The following is a 20,567-nucleotide window of genomic DNA, read 5'->3' on the forward strand; positions in this document are numbered from 1 at the left end:
GTTTCAAGTTCTCTCATTTCTCTCAAAAATATGATCCCATGAAAGCCCATGTCCAAGACTTTGCACCTTGGTATGTTCTACCACATAGGCTTCACACTGAAAAAAATTCAGTTTTTTACTACCACTGTCAGTATCCTGTCTTACACCTTAGACTGGGCTGCAGCCAACACTTCCATGCAGCACAAAGCAAAAAGAATAAAGATATAGCAGTGAAACCTCTAAAACTGTCATTCATGAAGTCTCCTAGTTTTAATATATACTTGTTCCCTAAAATATTTTGCAAGTTTTTGGTATTTTACACATGCTAGTGATAGGTGCCAAGATTCAGCATGCTTTTTAAGCACATACTGTCTAACTAAATTACCAGCTGGCAAGGAAGTGCCTAGGAAGTCTACCTGCCATTATTCGTATTTTCCATATTTCCTGTGGAAGATTTCCACAATTTTCCTACTTGTGTTTGTATCCGCAAAAGTCTTCTATATGGGACAAGAAAAAAACACAGCATTTTATTATAAAAGTTGCCTGACACCACATTAATGATTTTACCTTTTTGTTCCCACTCTGTGGTTTGGGGCAATATCAATTGTGTCTGTAGCTGAATCGTGCCTAACCGCCAATCCTAGGTCTGCAATGCAGCATGTTCCATTCTTTTTTACCAATATATTTTTTGATTTCAAATCTCTGTGGGCAATTGCTGGTTTGCCTGTAATGGAAAAAAATAGAAATAACACATCTGTAAAAAACTTAACTCCTACTATTCTAAGCCTGATGCAGATTTTGCTTAAAGTTACAGAATTCCTTCTAGTTCTGCTGCTTTATGTGCATCAAGGTGACTCCTGAAATCATTCATTGGGGACTGGCTGGCTGTCCAGAAACGTGTCTTAAAACATCTACCGTATTACTCCGCTGTATTGCTCCTTTCCCTCTTCCTGCAAGTATTTATTGCATACATATACTACTTGCCACAAAAAAGTTCCTAATATCTCTGGAAATAGACCCACAGTGCTGTCTCAAATCAAAGTTAAGATACTACAGGCACCATTACTTAGTGCCTTTTAATAGGTATTTTATAGGAAGGACTGTTACATTACAAAACCTGGATATACCATAGAAAGGAAGGTAAAAAGCCTGCCAAATTAAGAAGTTTATTAGTTCAGAAATTACAGGTCCCAACGAAACATTTTTCAAGTCACTGAACTCCACAAGGGATTAACTTGGGTATCTGTGCTGAGTTCAGCTGTCTTATCACACAAGTAAGTAGCTGTGTGCAAAACAACTACACCCTGAAAAGGCTGAATGTTCTAATTAAGAAGAGTTTTATAGTAGAAAGAGCTACCTATGTCTCATTTTAAAACAAATCCAGTATTATCTACATGACAGGCTGAAGAGTTTTAAGATTACCTTGTGTGCCAACAATTTCCATGTGAAGATGAGCAAGACCACTGGCAGTGGACAAAGCTAATTTTATCATTCCTTCCACTGTTACTGTATACCTGTTCAGGTAATCAAAGAGTGATCCATGCTCATGATAGTCTGACACCAACCACAGCTGAGTCCATGTACCATTGTCTGCAAAATAACACTGGCATGAATACCACACATATACACAAAGACAAGCAAACCATATATGCCACTTCTATACAATGCTTATGAAGTACAAATTATGTTTTGCAAGGAACCTCAGCCAATTAGATTCTTAATCTTTACTTCTACCCCTGTAACATTTAAATGCCTCTAAGGGCTGGGACTATCATGCAAGGCTTTCTGAACAGCTCAGTGAGTATTCTTTTATTTAAACTAAATGAAAGATGATGTCACTGATTCCAAAGTGAACTATTCATGGTATTAGCCAGGCCCTGCCTTCCCCTAACTTTTCTGCTTGAGAGGGAACAGTGCTGAATGCATGATGCAAACCTAATCCTGTCACTATTGGTCTAGTACAATATTGTCCAGGCTACCCATAAAAAAAAAAAACAAACCAAAAAACAGTCTTTCAGGCTTTGCCCCGTAACTCCTTCAGTTTTCTCATAACCTATCTGGCCTCAGCGTGGGAGACAATTCCCACAGTTACCAGCAGCTAGTGGATTTTTTCCTCCTGGAACAGAAGCTTGCAAGCAGCAATTTGACATATTACTTCAAAAACAAAAGTCAAATCCCACCTCTGGTGACCTCTAAGTTGCTGGCCAAAAACTGAGATTTCCAGGAGGCACAAGGGTAAAGAGAGTGAAAAACACTGATTATGAGAAAACCAGTTTGCTGTATGATTTTTCATTGAACAGTTAAGAACAAGACAGGCCATAATACATTTGCAGATATCCCAAGATGTACAAGTAACAGATAAGAACTAAACTGTTCCTATTATTAAACCTTTTTTTAAACCTAGGAAGTAGAAATATACCCAGAAAAGAACAACCCTGCCACCAAATGTATTTTCCAATTTTGTTCTGTTATAAAAGCAACTCTCATGTGGCATATCTGAGAACTGTTTTTATAGCTAACTACTTTTGTAGAAGAGGAGTCTTTCATCTCTTTTAAAGACTAGTTATCCCATAAAAGATTTCAGCTGAACTTCTATCCTGAATTATACAGCCACTATTCCTGAAGAACAAGTGAGAAAACTCAGTAAAAGCCAAAAGGATATCTCATTATGTAGGTGTTCCTAAGGATTATCAAAATGCATATGCAGGAACTAAATATGAAGAATAGGATGGAAAAGTGAATTCAGAAGTTAGTTCCTATCATAAACATACTGAAAAATGTTTAGTTTCCAAATAGAAGGTTCTCATGTTTCCTTCCCCTTTTCCTCCACTCACCTCAAAGAACACACCTGGCCCAGAAAGTGTGGGAGGGCCAAGCCAGGTCACACAATGCCTGACCTGATTGACAGAAATTATGTAAGTGCTTGTGCTTATCTTTAAATAAGCATGTGGGTGGCAGCAGGAAAGCTTTCAAGCATCCCTTCTACTTAAGTGTTTCTAGGGAGGCCAGTGATGCCATTAAAAATAACTTAAAAAAATTAAAAAGCCACCTGTGGTAGGTTGACCCTGGCTATCACTCCTCAGCCGGACAGGGAAGAGAAAGTGTAACAAGAAGCTCCTGCGTCGAGATAAGGACAGGGAGAGATCATTTCACAACTACCATCACAGGCAAAAAAGACTCAACTTGGGGAAATTAGTTTAGTTTCTTGCCAATCAAAATCAGAGCAGGATAATGAGAAATACAATCAAACCTTAACCCCTCCCTCCTTTTTCCCAGACTCAATTTCACTCCTGATTTTTTCTCTACCTCTTCCCCCCTGAGCAGCACAGGGAATAAGGGTCACGGTCAGTCCACCACACGTTGTCTCTGCTACTCCTTCCTCCTCAAGGGAAGGACTCCTCACACTCTTCCCCTGCTCCAGCATGGGGTCCTGCCCACAGGAGACAGTCCTCCACAAACTTCTCCACTGGGAGTCCTTTCCACAGGCTGCAGTTCTTTGCTCCAGCCTGGGCCCCTTCCACAGCGTGCAGTCCTTCAGGAGCACACTGCTCCAGCACAGGTCCCCCAGGGGTCACAAGTCCCGCCAGCAAATCTGCTCCCATGCGGACTCCTCTCTCCATGGGTCCACAGGTCCTCCCAGGAACTTGCTCCAGTGCAGGCTTCCCATGGGATCACAGCCTCCTTTGGGCATCCCCCTATTCTGGCCTGGGGTCCTCCCCAGGCTGCAGGTAGATATCTGCTCCACTGTTAACCTCCACGGGCTGCAAGCAGACAGCCTGCCTCACCATGGTCTTCACGACAGGCTGCAGGGGAATCTCTGCTCCAGCACCTGGAGCACCTCCTTCCCCTCCTTCACTGACCTTGGTGTCTGGAGTTGTCTCTCACATATTCTAACTCCTCTCTCCAGCTGCAACTGCTGTTGCTTCCCCACCTCCCCCTTCTTAAATATGTTATCCCAGAGGTGCTACCACTATCACTGATGGGCTCGGCCTTGGCCAGTGTCCGGTCTGTCTTGGAGCCAGCTGGCATTTGTCTCCATTAGACACAGGGAAGCTTCTTATAAGAAGCCACCCCTGTAGCCCCCATGCTACCAAAACCTTGCCATGCAAACCCAATACACCACTAAATGCTTCAGAGTAGGGAAATGAAAGCCTAATCTAGATTCAACTAATTCTTACAATGGAACAAGAATTCTGCCTTGCTACATTCACAGAATAGTCTCAACTAAGTTTTCATTTAAACCGGCAGAAGAAAGCAGTCAAATGCTCTAACCTGTAAAAGACTGTTAGAAATCTGCTGTTGCGGGAAACTTCTTATAACATACCCACAAACGTGGGTCCTAAGCTTTGCTTTTTTTTTTTTTAAAAGGGAAATTAAAGATTTCAAAAAAAATCTTTAATTATTTCATAGTTAGGACTGCTGCTTGTTTTGTTACTTCACATATCCAGGCATGAACTTGTAGAACTCTGCATACTATCAAATATGACTTTTTCCAAAGAGAATTATGGTCTCTGAAAAGTCAATCCAACAGTATTAGCTTCACTGAACCAGTTTTACAGAACTGTCAGAAACAGGCATGTGTTCACAGGCGTATAAAAGGTGCTCTCAAATACATATAGTCAAATTGCTCCAAAAAGCTGTTGAAGTTCAAAATAAACGAACTTAATCAGTTTAGAATATTCTCTTCACTCAGTTTTAGTCTACTGCTTCACCAGTTATGACCCTACATAGCCTGAAATAATCCTCTCCTGGGCATTAACACCATACACACTCATTGCTTAATCCTGTATTTGATTTCTTGTCATGTTTCTTATGAATGTGATACCTCAGCAGGCATCTAAACTCAACAGTAAGTAGGGAAATTAGTATTCTATTTCAAGTAGACTACCAGACCTATTGTGTTCAAACACATCTTTTAAAGACATCAAAGTTCCTGAAGAATTATCATTGCTTCGAACCAAGCTTACAATATCTTTGCATAAACTCTTCCCCCCTCTTAACTCTAGGTGCCCACCTAAGAATAGAATATGCTGCTGATTACAGACCCTTCTACTTCAGCTTTATCTTATGACCTGCAAGTCTTAACATTCAGACCTTCCTTCCAAAGCTGGGCTTACTAAACATTCTGAAAGGAGCCATGATTCTTTCCTATTGTATGTCATATTTCTGGATCTCCAACCAGATTTTAAGAAAGGATGGTGTTACATCCAAGCTTACATGAATAATATTAATTATTGCTGCATTTCTGCTTGTCTGCAAGTATAGCATCCAGCTAGCACATCAGACCTACTACATTCTTTACCTTGCTATATTTGACAAGCTACACATTCGTTTAGCAATTTAAGCAGAACATATTACGATGAACTTAAGTTGTCTTACACCATTGACAGTAGTTAATTATTACCAAGTAATAATTAATCTGACCCTAAGTATTTTTCGCCACACAATAAACAGCATCTGCCATGAAGCTTTCAATCACAGGACTTGCTTATCAGGTAAGAAAAAGTAATTACACTCAATAGTAATTACATACAGTAGCACAGCCTTTCATGACAAGGTAACCTAATTTAGTTCACATACGCACCATGATCAAGAATCTCAAGCAATTTCAGAATGTTCAAGAACACTACAAATACTTACGTATGTTCTTGGAAACCTATTTAAGAGATTATTTATGGTTATTTCATCTGTTTGCAAGAAACCTGAAAGTATTTTAGATCATCAAAATCACTCAGAAGTAAAATGTTTTTCTTTTGCAGTTCTAACAAAATTTTAAAGTCTGAGTAAATTAACTTTCAAATTCATAGTTAGAAGACCCATTAAGTTTGAGAAAAAAACATTAGCAAAGTCCAAGCAACATCCATCTTACACAAGCTGCCTCTTGAAGAAATGCATTCATAACAAACTGCTTTATCAAATATATAATCAAGTTCCAATTAAAACTGAATTGACTGAATTCACTTAAGTGAAAAATGTGTTTTTCACATTGGTACTAGCAAAACAAAAATCTGGACTTGGCACAGGCTTGTTTTTAAACCAAATACTAGGTTCCAAGGTGTGACAGTATTGCTTGGTACAAGAGTTTTGAGCCACACACTTATGTTCCAAGTTGAATGTTTAAAAAATTACGGAAACTTCCTAACTGCATGTGTTCTCTAGTGTCACATAGTAAAGTGTTTCAAAGAGAGTGGGATACATTATCTGCATGCCAAAAAAGGCTAATGTAACAGAGAAGAGAGACAAAAAAGCAGTGAAAAGATCAGGTACAGATGGGATCTATAACTAGAAAACTCTTGGAAATGAGATATTCAGTGAAATGTCGGGGAAAACACTGTGGCTGGAAGAGGACTGGTATTTTGTTAGTGAAACAGCTTGACTCCATCACATAGAGATAGTAATCTGATTAAATTGATGAAAAGCACTTAACTGTGTAGATTACCAAGATTTTCCAGTCAAATTCCTTCTTCTCAGGCTAAAGCCAGAGCTTCAAAAAAGAATAAATGGCTCAGATATTACTTTTCTCAAGAGGAAGGAATTCTGCTTGTTTCTCCACAGCATGTTGCCTAACATCATTCCTAGGGGTCTACTTACCATGTAAGGTAGTCTGACTGAACAAAACTTTCACCTAGGGAAGTGCAGCTTTCAATCAAAGAGAAGGAATGGAGAGGCCAACGTATTTTAGTGCATAAAGTTATCTGAAAGTACAAGACTACAGCTTACTTGTAACATGACTACAGACAGTTATGGTTACAGACAGCTAATCCAGGGAAACTTTTAGTACTGCAAACAGAGGTTGCTGCCACTACTCTTCTGTTAGTAGAACAATGCAGATAAGTAGTCCCTAATATACTTTTCAATTAAGTATCTAGCTTAGAAAGAACAAAATGAAAGAAACACCCAAAACATATCTGTTTAGACAGTTCAAAACATGGCAACACATGGCCTAGAAAGTAATTTCCCTGATCTGGCAGTATGTGAAAGTTAGCATATACTGCAAAGTACAGAGCTACACAGAACACAAATGTGCCAGCCAGACAGAACACAACTGCAGTTAAAATCATATACTGCTTCTCAGCCCTCAAGCTGGCATAACAGCAACACCTATTTCCCACTAAATTTTGGGATGGGAAAGCAGACAGGTTGGACCAGCTCCTGCAGCCTTCTGAACACCATACAGCTGTAGGGAAGTACAGGAGGAGATGTGCCATTAAGGCACGTGGAATGTCTAGACAGTATAGCAGAACAAGGAGGGAAGACAGTAGTTCAGTCACAAGCTTTATGACTCCACTATCTGAGCTGAACACCACTAACTTAGCTGATCTATCTGTGCTTGTAAACACTTTCTAATCTATACATGCACCCTTCCAGTTGAAGCACCCCCCCAATTTTACAACTACAATGACCAACCAGACATTGCCCAGCAGTTGTACTGAGAGGAGAAACTTTGTTTCTCATTAAGCACTTTACTTAATGCCTTTACTAGTAGTGAGAAATGCAGCACAACACTGGCCCACATTTACTCCACAAACTAAATGTCAGGAGATACAAGTCCTCAGCATTCATGATGGATACGCAAGAACCTACTCCTGAGAATCCTTCTCCATGTATCACCAAAGCTTTCAGTAAGCACTGAATTAGGATTGCAACAAGTAATTCCTTGTACTGCTCTCTGTCTGTAGTCATCTTTGCAAGGTCTCAGACACACAGTCAGATTCTTACATTCTAATGACTGTGCATTCCAGCTAGGCTGTAGTAACTCCTGAATGCATTCAACAGCCTGGCCTGTGGAGAAATGGATGCAAATACTTCACAGCTATTACTGCTGTAAACTAATACTTCATCTTGCACCTGGCACAGAATAAGCATTTATCAGTTAGCACCAGCATCTACAATGAAATACTTAATAGGTGTTTTTAAACCATTAGTCTCTAAAACCCTGTTGTGATACACTTACTCCTTTCAGAGTACCATGAGAGCACACCTGCTAAACTGAAAGAACTACCTCCTTCATGGTCCCTCTATGTTCTCCCATTTAATGGGAGTATTCTAAACAGAAGCTGAAGTATTAACATCCTTCAATATTCAGGACTTCTGAATGCTTAACCCAGAAAGAATGGTGTGTACCTATTTCCTCACTGAGAGAATGTGAAGGGTTATACTTAGAATTCTGCACTGGTGGGTTAGAAATAATCTAGCTTTCCACATCTGCTCAGACAGTTAGAAGATGGAGTCAAGAATAGCAGCATTTTCAAAACACATCTTCATCCATTTTTTTTTTTAAACCAATTACCAACTAGTTCAAGAAAACAGAAGAACCTTGCCCTAAAGCCCCAAATAATGGCATGACCTATCAACTACGGATTTTTTCCTTTGGATGTACAGCATATTAACAATAGAAGCCAGAAACAATTTTATAATCACATCTTATTATATCACAAGGAACCTAAAGATGACCCAGTCAAATGGAATTTCATCCTATTGTACCTGGAACCTGAGCCAGCAATCAGGAAATTATTTATAGGAACCCACTTGTTTAGGAAACCTTCCTCTGCACAGCAGTCAAGTGTATTTTTGGGACAAACTATCTACGAGTTTTAGGCAAAATGGGACACTGGTATGCTTAACTACAGATAGATCTTGTTAAAAGTTTGATACTGACTAACTCAGTAAATAGGACCCCCTGGGAAACTGACCTCAGGGACAAGGGAGCAGAGCAGAGCTGGCAGAAATTAAAGGACAGGACACTTTCCATAGAGCACATGAGCTCTCAATCCCCAGGTGTAAGAAATTGGGAAGGGAAGGCAAGAGACCAGCATGGCTGAGTCAAGACCTGCTGGGCAAACTAAAGGGCAAGAAGGAAATGCACAGGCAATAGAAGCAGGGACAGGTATCCTGCGAAGATTACAGGGACACTGCCTGGTTGGGTAGGGATGGGGTCAGGAGGGCCAAGGTGTGGCTGGAGCTGAAGTGGGCAAGGGATGCAAACAACAAGGGCTTCTACAGGTACGTCAGCCAGAGAAGGAAGGTCAAAGAAAGCGCACTCCCCTTGATGAGCAAGACTGACAGACTGGTAACAACAGATAAGGCAGCTGAGGTACTGAACAACTTCTTTGCCTTAGTCTTCACTGGCAGTCTCTCACACTGTAAGAGGAGGTCAGGTTCAAGACCACCTGAGGAACCTGAACATGCAAAAGTCAATGGGACCTGATGAGATGCATCCCAGAGCCCTGAGGGAAATGGCTGATGTAGTTGCCAAGCCACTCTTCATGATATCTGAAAATTAATGGCAGTCAGGTGAAGTCCCTGGAGACTGGAAAAAGGGAAACATTGCACCCATTCTTAAAAAGCGTACCAAGGAGGACCCTGGGAACTACTGACCCCATCAGCCTCACTTCTGTGCCTGCGAAGATCATGGAATAGATCCTCCTAGAAACTATGCCAAGGCACAGGGAGGACAGGGAGGTGATTCGAGACAGCCAGCATGGCTTCACCAAGGGCAAGTCCTGCCTGACCAACCTAGTGGCCTTCTGTGATGGAGTGACCACATCAGTGGACAAGGGAAGAGCTACCAATGTCATCTATCTGGACTTGTGTAAGGCCTTTGACACAGTCCCCCAAAACATCCTTCTCTAAATGGGAGAGAGATGGATTTGACGGTTGGATTGTTGGGTGGATGAGGAATTGGTTGGAGGGTTGCAGCTAGAGGGTAGTGGTCAACAGCTCAATGTCCAGATGGAGATCAGTGAAAAGTGGTGTACCTCAGGAGTCTGTACTGGGACCAGTACTGTTTAATATCTCCATCAATGACACAGACAGTGGAATCGAGCACACCCTCAGCAAGTTTGCAGATGACACCAAGCTGAGTGGTGCAGTTGACATACCTGAGGGATGGGATATCATCCAGAGGAACCTGGACAAGCTCAAAATTGGGCCCACGTGAACCTCATGAGGTTTAACAAGGACAAATGGAAGGCCCTACACCTGGGTCAGGGCAACCCCTGGTATCAATACAGGCTGGGGGATGAAGGGATTGAGAGCAGCCCTGCCAAGAGTGTCTTGGAGGCTACGGGTGGAAAAGCTGGACATGAGCTGGCAGTGCGCGCTCGTAGCCCAGAAGGCCAACTATATCCTGGGCTGCACCCAAAGAAGCGTGGCCAGCAGGTTGAGGGGTGTGATTCTGCCCCTCTACTCCACTCTGGTGAGACCCCACCTGGAGTACTGCGTCCAGCTTTGGAGCCCTCAGCACAGCAAAGACATGGACCTGTTGGAGAGGGTCCAGAGGAGGGCCACAACAATGATCAGAGGGATGGAACACCTAACCTGTGAAGAAAGGCTGAGAGAGTTACGGTTGTTCAGCCTGAAGAAGAGAAAGCTCCGGGAAGACCTTATTGCAGCCTTCCAGTACTTAAAGGGGGTTTATAAGAAAGATGGGGACAGACTTTTCAGCAGGGCCTGTAGCGATAAGACAACTACTAATGGTTTTAAACTAAAAGAGGGTACATTTCAACTAGATATAAAGATGATATTTTTCACAATGAGGGTGGTGAGATACTGACACAGGTTGCCCAGAGAGGTAGTAGATGCCTCATCCTTGGAAACATTCAAGGTCAGGCTGGATGGGGCTCTGAGCAACCTGATCTAGTTGGAAGATGTCCCTGCTCATTGCAGGGGGGTAGACCAGATGACCTTTAAAGGTCCCTTCCAACCCAAAGAGTCTATGAAAAGTTATAGCTAAGGTAAAAGCATATAGGATATATTGCAATAAATGTGACATAGTAACTAGGGCTTCTGCAGAGATGAATTTTCATTTACATCTTTAATGCAAGTGATCTACTAATTTTAAACCCAGGCTCCAGATACTCCACTAGGTCCATCAGAACAAACTCAAGCTCTCACCGGTGCTATTAATATGCAATACAGCTTTAGGCATGAAAGACAGTTTCTAATGGTAAGCATAATAAGCTGCAGAAAAAGTTGCCTGGTATGCTGCAGATCTGCAAGCTCTTGGAGGTTAAGAAGTTGCACAAACATCTGTTCAGAACAAGCTAGCTATAGCTAACCCTTTCCTGGAGAAGGGAAGCGTGCTGCACAACCTCTTGGGTTCTGTTCCAATTCCACAGATTTATACAGATACTTGAAATTAATCTACTGATAATTAAAGATAATTCTATTTACATGTATACTCCAACTATGCTAAAACCATTTAGAAATTTCCCACAAAACTGAGAGCCCTTTAAGAATCCAGGATGTGTGCATTCTTGACCCCTCCCTAAAGTGACAGAATTTTCTGTTAATGTTTTCTTCAGGAGAAAAAAAAAAAGGCAAAGGCCATTTGTGGTAAAACATGTTACTTCAGATTAAAATGACCAAACGAAACAGCATAACATTTAGCTCCCCTCAATGGAAGAAATAAAAAACCTTTTGTTGGTTTTGCCAAATTTGTGTCTTAAATTGGACTGCAGGAAAACCCAAGAAACTTTCATCCAACTAAAACCGCAACAAATGAAGTTGAAAAGAAAAGGTTAAACTGTTCTTAGTGGATACTTAAAGGCTTATCAGGAGAACATCAGGAAACGGGTACAGCTTTTTTACATACTGGGAACAAATCATCAATTACCTTTTCCCAAATTCTTTTCTAACTGGAGCTCTAAATTAATAACGTCTCAGCCTTAAAAACGAATCTTCTACCTCCCGCTTTATATTAGGACAACAATATTAGACATGATCTCTTTTGGTCCCACACACTTATTTTATTAGGCTATTAGGGAAGTACAGGTATTCAGCAGATGTGTGGGCTGACAGGATAAGGCATCTCCTTTTCGATAAAAAAACTTAGCCAGTACTTTAACTTGCTTGCAGAAGTTATACCTCATTAAATATGTAATATTTTTTACAAAATATTTAAACAAAGCATGCTTTCCAGAAAAAGGAATATGTACTTTTTTCCCTTCATTAAACCTATAAAAGCCTGCCAAACCCTGAAATGCTCTAGTAATAAAATTTTTTGCTGCTCTTAATTGGATCCTCACAATTTTATTTTCCCCTCCATTAACCATCTATTCTGACTGGGTACACAATCAGCAAAATGAATTCATAGCATCACTAACCTTTGTTGTCTGCAGCTATAAATCCAAGAATGTTTTCATGCCGTAGCATAACTGTTTGATAAATTTCTGCTTCACGAAACCATGAGCGTTCCTCTCTTGAAGAGAAGATCTTCACAGCAACTTCTTCTCCTCTCCACTTCCCTCGCCAGACTTCTCCAAAGCGACCCTTACCAATGCTTTCTTGAAGTACTATAGTTCTTGCAATTGTTCTTTGCACAAGCAAAGGTAAACCTAAAAAGAAGATTTAACATTAACCTTAAACATCACTCTAGCAAAATAAGCACTAAATATAAGATCCATATTCTGTTAAGATATTTCTCTTAGAATGCATATAAACTCTCAAGATTTTAACAGCTTATGAACTGCTAACAAGCATGTAGGTAAGAGGCTGCCTTCAACCTTAAAGGCCAGCTATACAAGTATTCAAAGATACTATCCCACAAACTGCCTCTACAGTTGTTAGAGGGCACAACCTTCCTTTCAGTCTAGAATTGACAGTTGTTGATCCATAAAGTTTTATTTTAATGAAAAAAACCAAAACCAAACCATGAAACAATTTGGACCAGGTCTGAGGTTTTTTTTTTGGGGGTGGGTTTTTTGTGTGTGTGCGTGTTTCGTTCTGGGGTTTTGTTTCTTTTTTAAGAAAAGGATCTGCCCATAACTCTCCTAGCAAAGCAATTCAAGAGCACTTTTGCTACTGATTAATTTACTTGATTTATCACTAAATATGACTCAGTCCATTTCTAAGTCAAACCACGCTTATCGGCAACGCCAACTGTCAAATGTTCACATTCATGCCCAAATATGCCAGTAGCCTGTTAGTACTCAAGCCACTGTAAAATTGGAAAACATCCTTGTAATGCAACCTTCTCATTTTATAGGCCATTCTTGTGCACCTCACTATAATTATACTTGCAGATTCAGAACATCTACATGCATTCAACTCACAGCATGTCATAATGTGCTTCAGTAAGTTTATACAACAAAGCAGCAGCACTGGCACCCCCCAGCCAGGGTGAGGTTTTTGTTTATTTTAAATCCTTCCTGTTGTAACTGCAAGGCTTGTCACAGAACTCTGTGGTGATACTACACTGCAGGATGAACGCATTAGCCAGGTTGTCTGCTCACAATAAGCTCTTCTGGTACAGGATTAACTTTGTGAAGTGTTTTATCTGTTACTCCATAAACACCGTTTCAATAACTGATAGAAGAACAATTGTATTCCCTTATACTACAGAATATTTGAGCTATTAGTTGGGATTTATAACTAGGTCCTGTCCATCTCTGGATGTTATTTGCTAATAACAGCTCTAGAAGGACATCTGATCTTGACAGCAGCATTGATACACTTGTGTCTCAGTCTGAGCAGTGCAACTTAAAAACACTACAGTGTTCAGAGGTGTTCCTCAAGACTTCCAGACCTACAGAAAATTTCTGTATGATCTGTGCTGACAATATACTTACCTGAAGAAGGGGATAAAATGGACACCGTACCACTGATTTAATCATTGTCAGGTGCTGCAATAATTCCTACTGAGAAAGTTAAAATTTTTGCTGTATGCCCAGGTCAATTCTGCTGTATGCCCAGACTATAAAGGCTCATCTGTGAAGCCTAACTTGCATTCTTTAGGGACAGACTTCTGAAATGCAGAAAAGGCCAGACTAGAACAACCACAGCACCAAACTCAACCCTGAAAATGTAAGATTTTACTTTATTGGCCAGCAAAAGCTTCCTCCTTAGCACTTATACACTACTGCAAAATCCACTGACAGGTGTTAAACACAAGCAGATTTTGTATACTTGAAATGGATGATATGCCTAAAATTTTCTTTTTCTTACAGCTGTTTCAGAAAACTGTTTGTACATTTTCAGTTTCAGATGCACAGCTCTCAGCTTGCTGTACCATTCACAGACATCCCTTCTGGTTTAAAAAGATGTCCAAGGCTATCAGCTAACCTCTAAACAGATACTAAGCTCCAAACCTTCCAGACACAAAGCATTTCAATTTCACATTACAAGCCCCCAATCATCCCATTAACATGTCACAGTACAATAAAAACCCTGCTGTGATCTATCCACCTTGCTCCTATATATTTTTAAAATATTACAAGATTCCACTTGCTTCTGGTTTTTGCAACTGAGTTTTCTCCCATTACTGCTGCTGAACAAAACTAGAAGATAGGAATCCGTGTTTATCTTACATCCATAAGAATTCCTTGCAGACCTCCTGTTGTAACCGAGTGGTCTCCTCTTTTTGCTATAGAGGAAAGACAGCCCTGTATCATGAGTAACTAAAGCAACTGCTTTATTACAAACTGGACTGCCTGCAAAGTGGCTCACTGGAGACAGCTACAACATTTGTCTTTGACATATCCATTGGGCACAACTGTCCTTCAAGCTCTTGGAGTCGAGCTTTTTCCCAACTGTTCATGAAGAAAGATGACAGGCAGTTCGCTAATCAGGGGGATTAGAAAATTCAGGCTCATGTTAAATTCAACAGCAGCCCATAACATTCAGCATCTTTCATTCAGCCATGGTCATCCAATTTAACCCTGATGCCGTATCATTTTCATACATAACAATAAAGTATCCTCAAGCCTTCTGAGAGTTTAACAAAAGAGTTTTTTCTCTTTCATAACTTAACTGTACTCTGATTAGCTTGGACCAATGACTGTTCAATGCATGAGAAGTTTGTACCTGATTTGGTTAATTTGGGAATTAAGGAATTAAGTTCTAAAGCACTAAAGGCAGCCAACAAAAGCAGCTGCTAGAACTTTGATCCTGTTTGTACCTCTCTGCCCAGAAGCCCTTCTCTGAAGAGTAATAACCCAGCCCCATGAACTGTGAAAAATCTCATTCTCTTCAAGCTTCTATGAACCACAAATAAGTTTGAGGAGTTCTACATTCACTTCAACTGATTCAACTTTACACTGATTTTTTGTGACCCTTTGGATTTCTAAACACTTTAAGTTCCTGCTTGAAGTCACCTACCAAAAATAACCAAAGCTTCTCCCCCGTTTTAGGCAATTTTTCCCATTTCCTTACCACTAAGAAACTTTGTCATTTGTGAGTTGGAGAGTAACAGCTGGGCATCCCAATCTGTCTATACAGTATATAGTTGATATTTAGAGATTTGCATCACAATCTGAAAAATCATTCTCAGCTCCAAGACACCTCACAATCCTTCTCTTAGAAGCTGCAGCTTCAGCAGGAAGATCTATTTTAGATGTTTAATCAATTCCTTTCATCAAGCCTCTAGTTGTTTCAGGTCTTGTTAGTCATGGAACAAGAGGGCATTACTAACAGAAATCAAGACTGAATAATTAAAAACAGCTTACTATTCATCATTGCAGAAAATGAATCCTACTTCCCTTTTGATCTGAGTAGGAAGCTCATTTTTAGAGTTTTGATCACTTCTGTTTTACATGCTTCTCTTCATAGAATACCATAATAAGAAGGATTCTACCAGTTTTTTATTTGACTACAAGCTCTTCTGATCCCTCAGCATGAATTTAAAAGCAGAACATTTACCTTAGGTCACCAGAACAAACACTTCCTTAGCTGTGCCTCTTAAGTCTGGATTATTTTGTCTATTCTGTACATTTCCATTGCATTTCTTGCAACCTCTTGCCCCAACAGCATCCCTTTCACATAGTTCAGTTTCTGACAGGGTTAAGCACTATTTTAACTAGCTGCTCTGACTTTTCTCCCTTCAGTGGCCGTGTTCCCCACCCCAGTTTATTTCATAAATGTATAGTCTTCTCAATTTTAAATGTGTTGTACCAGAGTCTGAATTAAAACATACATTTCAATGTGATTCAATTGCTGTAGGCATATTTCAGGCCACAAGAAACTTATCAGTTCAAGTGCTAGGGCACTGTGAATTTATATAGTCATTAATTGACTAATTTTGAGAAAAAGCAATACAAGTCATTGCACATATATATATGGGGCCAACAGTACAGAAAAGACTTGAAGCACCTCCTATCCCACTGTCATAACAAAAGGTAAGTACAGAACATGATAAAGGCTAATACATGTCTTACAAACACTTGAGCATGGAACTCACTGCAGCTGAAGTTAAAAGATCACTCTTAAGGAAACATCCAGTCCATCCAGTCTTCTTGTTTTACAGGGAACGTGACTTTGTCTTCCAAGCATAAAATCCAACCATATTTGTTGGTTTTCTTCCTCTGATGCAGCCATAAGTAGCCAATGCTCAAATATTATAATAGGTCAGGTGCTCTGGGAGTCTAGACCAGCTTGAGTGTCTTGCAGCTCTGAAGACTTCAGTAATTCCTCAGCATGCTGCTTTTACTTAAAGTGTAATTTGTAAGTAGGCGAGGGAAGAGTCAGTAGTTTCTAATAATTTGCTCTGGAGGAAGAATCATAAGATTCTTCTAACTGGGATTCCCTGCTTTTCAAGAGCTTTTTTTGAAGGAGTACTTCCATAGAGACACGAAAATAGGCTCAGAAGCACCATAGGAAAGAAGGCCAGAAGGGAAGTGAAGAAATAAAGACCAACAGACAACTAAGCCTGAACTAACACTATCGTAGGCCTGACTTCTGATAAGCAGTCATGCAGAAAGTGCTGGAAGTGCTGTGATTATCTACAGAAGTTACAAGAGAACTGTCAACCAGACAGTATTTTAAAACAAGTATGACTAAACAAAGTTTCACAGGGAAACTTTAAAGCCTTTCTCTCCTGGGCTTCCTGAAGTGATAGCAGCTAATACATTGCAGATGACTACTTAGAGAATCACAAGGTCATACCATCTTTGGGTTGGAAGGGACCATCTAGTCCAACCCCCCTGCCATGAACATGGACATCTTCAACTAGACCAGGGTGCTCAGAGCCCCATCCAACCTGACCTTGAATGTTTCCAGCGATGGGGCATCTACCACCTCTGGGCAACCTGTGACAGTGTTTCACCACCCTCACTGTGAAAAATTTCTTTATACATATGGAACACACACCTGCTCTTTTAAGGTTTAACTTTTTTTTAAATTACAATTTCTTTTTGGCCTTCTTTAGGAAAAGCCTGTACCTGCAGACATTAAGAGTTTTATGCTCCTAATAGTGTAACAATTACCTATCATAGCTTCCTGTATTCCAAGAAATGTAAATCTTCGACTACTTCCTATTCTCTTACTAAGTCTCTTAGCTCTTTCTAGGAGGGATATACAGAAGTAAGTGGAGGATTAAGTCCAGTATTTGCATTTATGAAGTTCTAGCCCAATATATTGGAAGTTCTATTAATCACTTTCATTGATTTAGTTATCACTGTTAGTAAACCAGAAACTACTAAAGCTCCAGTTCTAGAGAGAGGAACTTAATCCTATCATGATCAAATCTTATTTGGACACACAAAAATTTTCTCAGCTGAAACAACTGCCTATACACTCGGTGCTACCTCATCTTCTTCAGTGAAGATGTAACAACAAAACCCAAGGATCTGGGTTGTATTTCTTTCCCAAGGGCAGTAACTGGTAAAGCTGTTCAGAATCCATAATGTTGTTATAATTTTTTTCCAATTCTGGGAAATTAAAGAATTCAGCAGTTGAGAATCAAACACCAGTATTTCTTTGCAGAAAGTACTCTTGAAGGGCATCGATGTCTCAGCACATGTATTTGCAAGTAGTAGGAATAATTTTCAGTATTAAATTAGCTAAACTTTTTATGTAGAAGGCTGATAACAGGTTGCAGTACACAATTGAATCTCTCGCTCCTTAACATGGGTAAGAGATTAACGTATATAATGATTTATCTGACACATCATCCCCTATCAACGCCTGTTAAACTGTACTTCCGTGACACAGACCACCACAATCCTATAAGCAACTATGTCAGGATTGTGATAGCAGAGACTATATGCAGTGAACAGACTACTGCCTCATATTCCCAGAGCAACACCTGTTAAAGTCAGAATTAAAACAAAAATTCATGAAATCAAGGGATATAAATTCTTCAGATGTGGTCTGCATACTGCATCCATCCTATACACATAGAAATGGCTATTTGCAACTGAAAAAATATCTTCTGTAAGGAGTGAACTGGCTAAAATATTAAATCCTACTTAGAATTCAGAATAGTCTTCATATACCAATAGCTACAGATATAAATTCATTTTCAGTCTGAAGCTAAAGAAAGACTTCACAAATTATCTCAAAACCACAGAAGATGGTAATTCAGATATGCTGTGCAGATCAAAGACGTAAGTGACCCAAGATTTACCAGAGGAAACAAAGTATTTAATAGCTGATTATGATAATCCCTGCATATCAGACCGTATTCTCAGAAGGATGAGGAACAGTAGCAGCAAGTCTATGTTTATTTCACTTATTTTCATATATTGAATTTACATGGACATAGCTTTTCTACTAATTTCTCCAGTTATTTATTGGTTTAAGTAAATTTGACAATATGAAAAAAATTATGCCTCTTAACAGAGTAATTACTACTAGAAGTGTGATTACCTGACCCAGAGCCTGAAGTTGTCATATCATAAATTAAATCCTTTAAAGTAGTTCCTTCCGATATAAAGGGACGATCCAGTGAGGGATCTTCTTCACTTGGCACACGATGATGAATTACAGTACGATTATGACAGAGATATAGAATCAACATTAGTGAAATGCAGACAAAGCAGACAGGTCCAGCAATGACAGCAGCTAGTTCCACAGGTCCTAGATTAGAAGCTGGTTTCCCTGGAGTAGGGCCTGATAGTAAAAATAAAAGAAAAAGAGAAACAGTTTCACCATTATGCAACTTAATTTCTAGTATTTCACAGTTATCTTCAAATTATTTCGATGTATTATTAAAACTTTTGTACAGGAACTTTTTCAAGAATCAAAATTACAAAGTACAAAAGGAACTATGTGCTTACTCACAGTTTCCATTTAACTTGCATGTAAGTCTCCAAAACTGGCCCTAACACCCTATCCAGAAGATTAAATTACTTGCTCCAAATATCTTGACATTTTCTTTGCATAATCTAAGATGTACTTTAGGCCTTCAAATTCACCTACAACTTCAAAACTGAAATTTCCACCCTTACAGAATTTTCTTTTAAAAAAATAAAATCAAATATACCAAAACCCCTTACCTGGCGTTGGAACTGGAAGTTCTATTTTATTGCAGTGGTCTCTGTCACAACAATGAGGCAAAGTAATGACTCCATCTCTGGAGGAGGGGGCACAAACAAACGGTCTGTCTCGGGGAATCAGATCAATTTCTGCTATGCACATACTATTGTGTATGACTTTGTCTGCAGTTCGTGTTACTGAGGTAAAACACAGCCCATCTGTCACACATGTAAAGTTGTCTTTTGTACATAGATGGCAGTAACACTGTAATGCTGTATTGAGAAAAAAACATTAATGTTAGCATTGGTACATTTTCTGAGTTGAGAAACACTTTGAATGACAAAAGATCAAAACACTATGAGGCCTATAATCTTTTTGATTACATAAGCACAGAACTGTAACACTAATGAACACTACAAGGCTTTTGCGTGGGACAAAAAAAAATTTGGTGATGAGCAGACAAAGGAAAGTCAAATTTAAAGCTGAAGTCATCTCTCCTTATAACAATTATGTATTAAAAGAGAAAGGCTGCAAGCCTAGATGTTTCTCCAGGTAAAGCAGTTCCATTACAATTCCTCATACTAAAGATCTAGACTTTTTAATAACACTGTATGTTCTACAGCATGCCAATTCTGCTATTTTAAAACCCAATACAAATAATGCTATTTTTTCACAATAACCATGGGTTATTAGTAAGTAAGCTAACCACGGCTTAGCTTTAATAAGTGACAAATAGGACGCTGCTGGCTATCCAAGTTTAATACTTTATTTGATGGCTTCAATTTTGTGCCAAGGAATGGGCATATAAAGGCTTAATCCTCACTAACAAACTCTGAAGGACCTGAGAACATACCTTCACACAAGCAAAATATCATTTAGACTCATTATTTATGAAGCCGCAGGAAAACATTGCCTTACATTACTCAAGTTCCTAGTTTACTAAAGTTATCAATTACACTAGTAAAGGAGTGGGCACAGGGAGGAAAGCAGGAATGACAAACTAATCATGTCCAAGATGATAATTTTTCATTCTTTAAAACTGCAGAAGTTCTTAGAGAAGGAAGACTACTACATCAAATTTCTCCATTCCTTCCTGCATTTACAGGACTAAAGGCAGCCAAAAACCAGTGCAGCAGCAACAATAAAAATATCAATACACTCTGACTCCATTTATTCATCTGTGGAGAGCAAAAACTAGCATAGAACTTGTGTACATGCATGCAGAAAAATTAAAGTACAGCAATTTAGACAAGTGAGAAATCTTAAACATTCATGCCCAAAACACAAAAATGCACTGAGCCATAAACAAGCCTCTTTCAAGGGTACATACAAAAGTCTTACACCAAAGGTGTGAGGATTAATAGGTGGCCAAAGACAGCCCAAAATCCAAAATG

At 39.6% G+C, this 20,567-nt stretch overlaps 1 protein-coding gene across 6 annotated transcripts in view; it reads right to left on the bottom strand.

Annotated features, from left to right (window-relative positions):
* TGFBR1 (transforming growth factor beta receptor 1) overlaps nucleotides 1–19,437 on the bottom strand; it is a gene marked incomplete at both ends in the record, with an annotated part of 28,527 nt that extends 9,090 nt beyond the window's left edge. The window contains 5 exons of one of the 6 annotated variants that reach the window (XM_082014685.1): nucleotides 547–703; nucleotides 1,402–1,569; nucleotides 12,087–12,317; nucleotides 18,565–18,807; nucleotides 19,194–19,350. In XM_082014685.1, the coding sequence (XP_081870811.1) occupies nucleotides 547–703; nucleotides 1,402–1,569; nucleotides 12,087–12,317; nucleotides 18,565–18,807; nucleotides 19,194–19,335 (941 nt within the window). Of the gene's footprint in view, nucleotides 1–546; nucleotides 704–1,401; nucleotides 1,570–12,086; nucleotides 12,318–18,564; nucleotides 18,808–19,193 lie in introns of all 6 variants that reach the window. The other 5 variants (XM_082014686.1, XM_082014689.1, XM_082014690.1 and 2 more) reach the window with 5 other exon arrangements.
* Nucleotides 19,438–20,567: the final 1,130 nt, after the last annotated feature.

This window comes from Phaethon aethereus (assembly GCF_964289735.1).
Source record: "Phaethon aethereus genome assembly, chromosome: 2".
In the NCBI taxonomy this organism is placed as follows: domain Eukaryota; kingdom Metazoa; phylum Chordata; class Aves; order Phaethontiformes; family Phaethontidae; genus Phaethon; species Phaethon aethereus.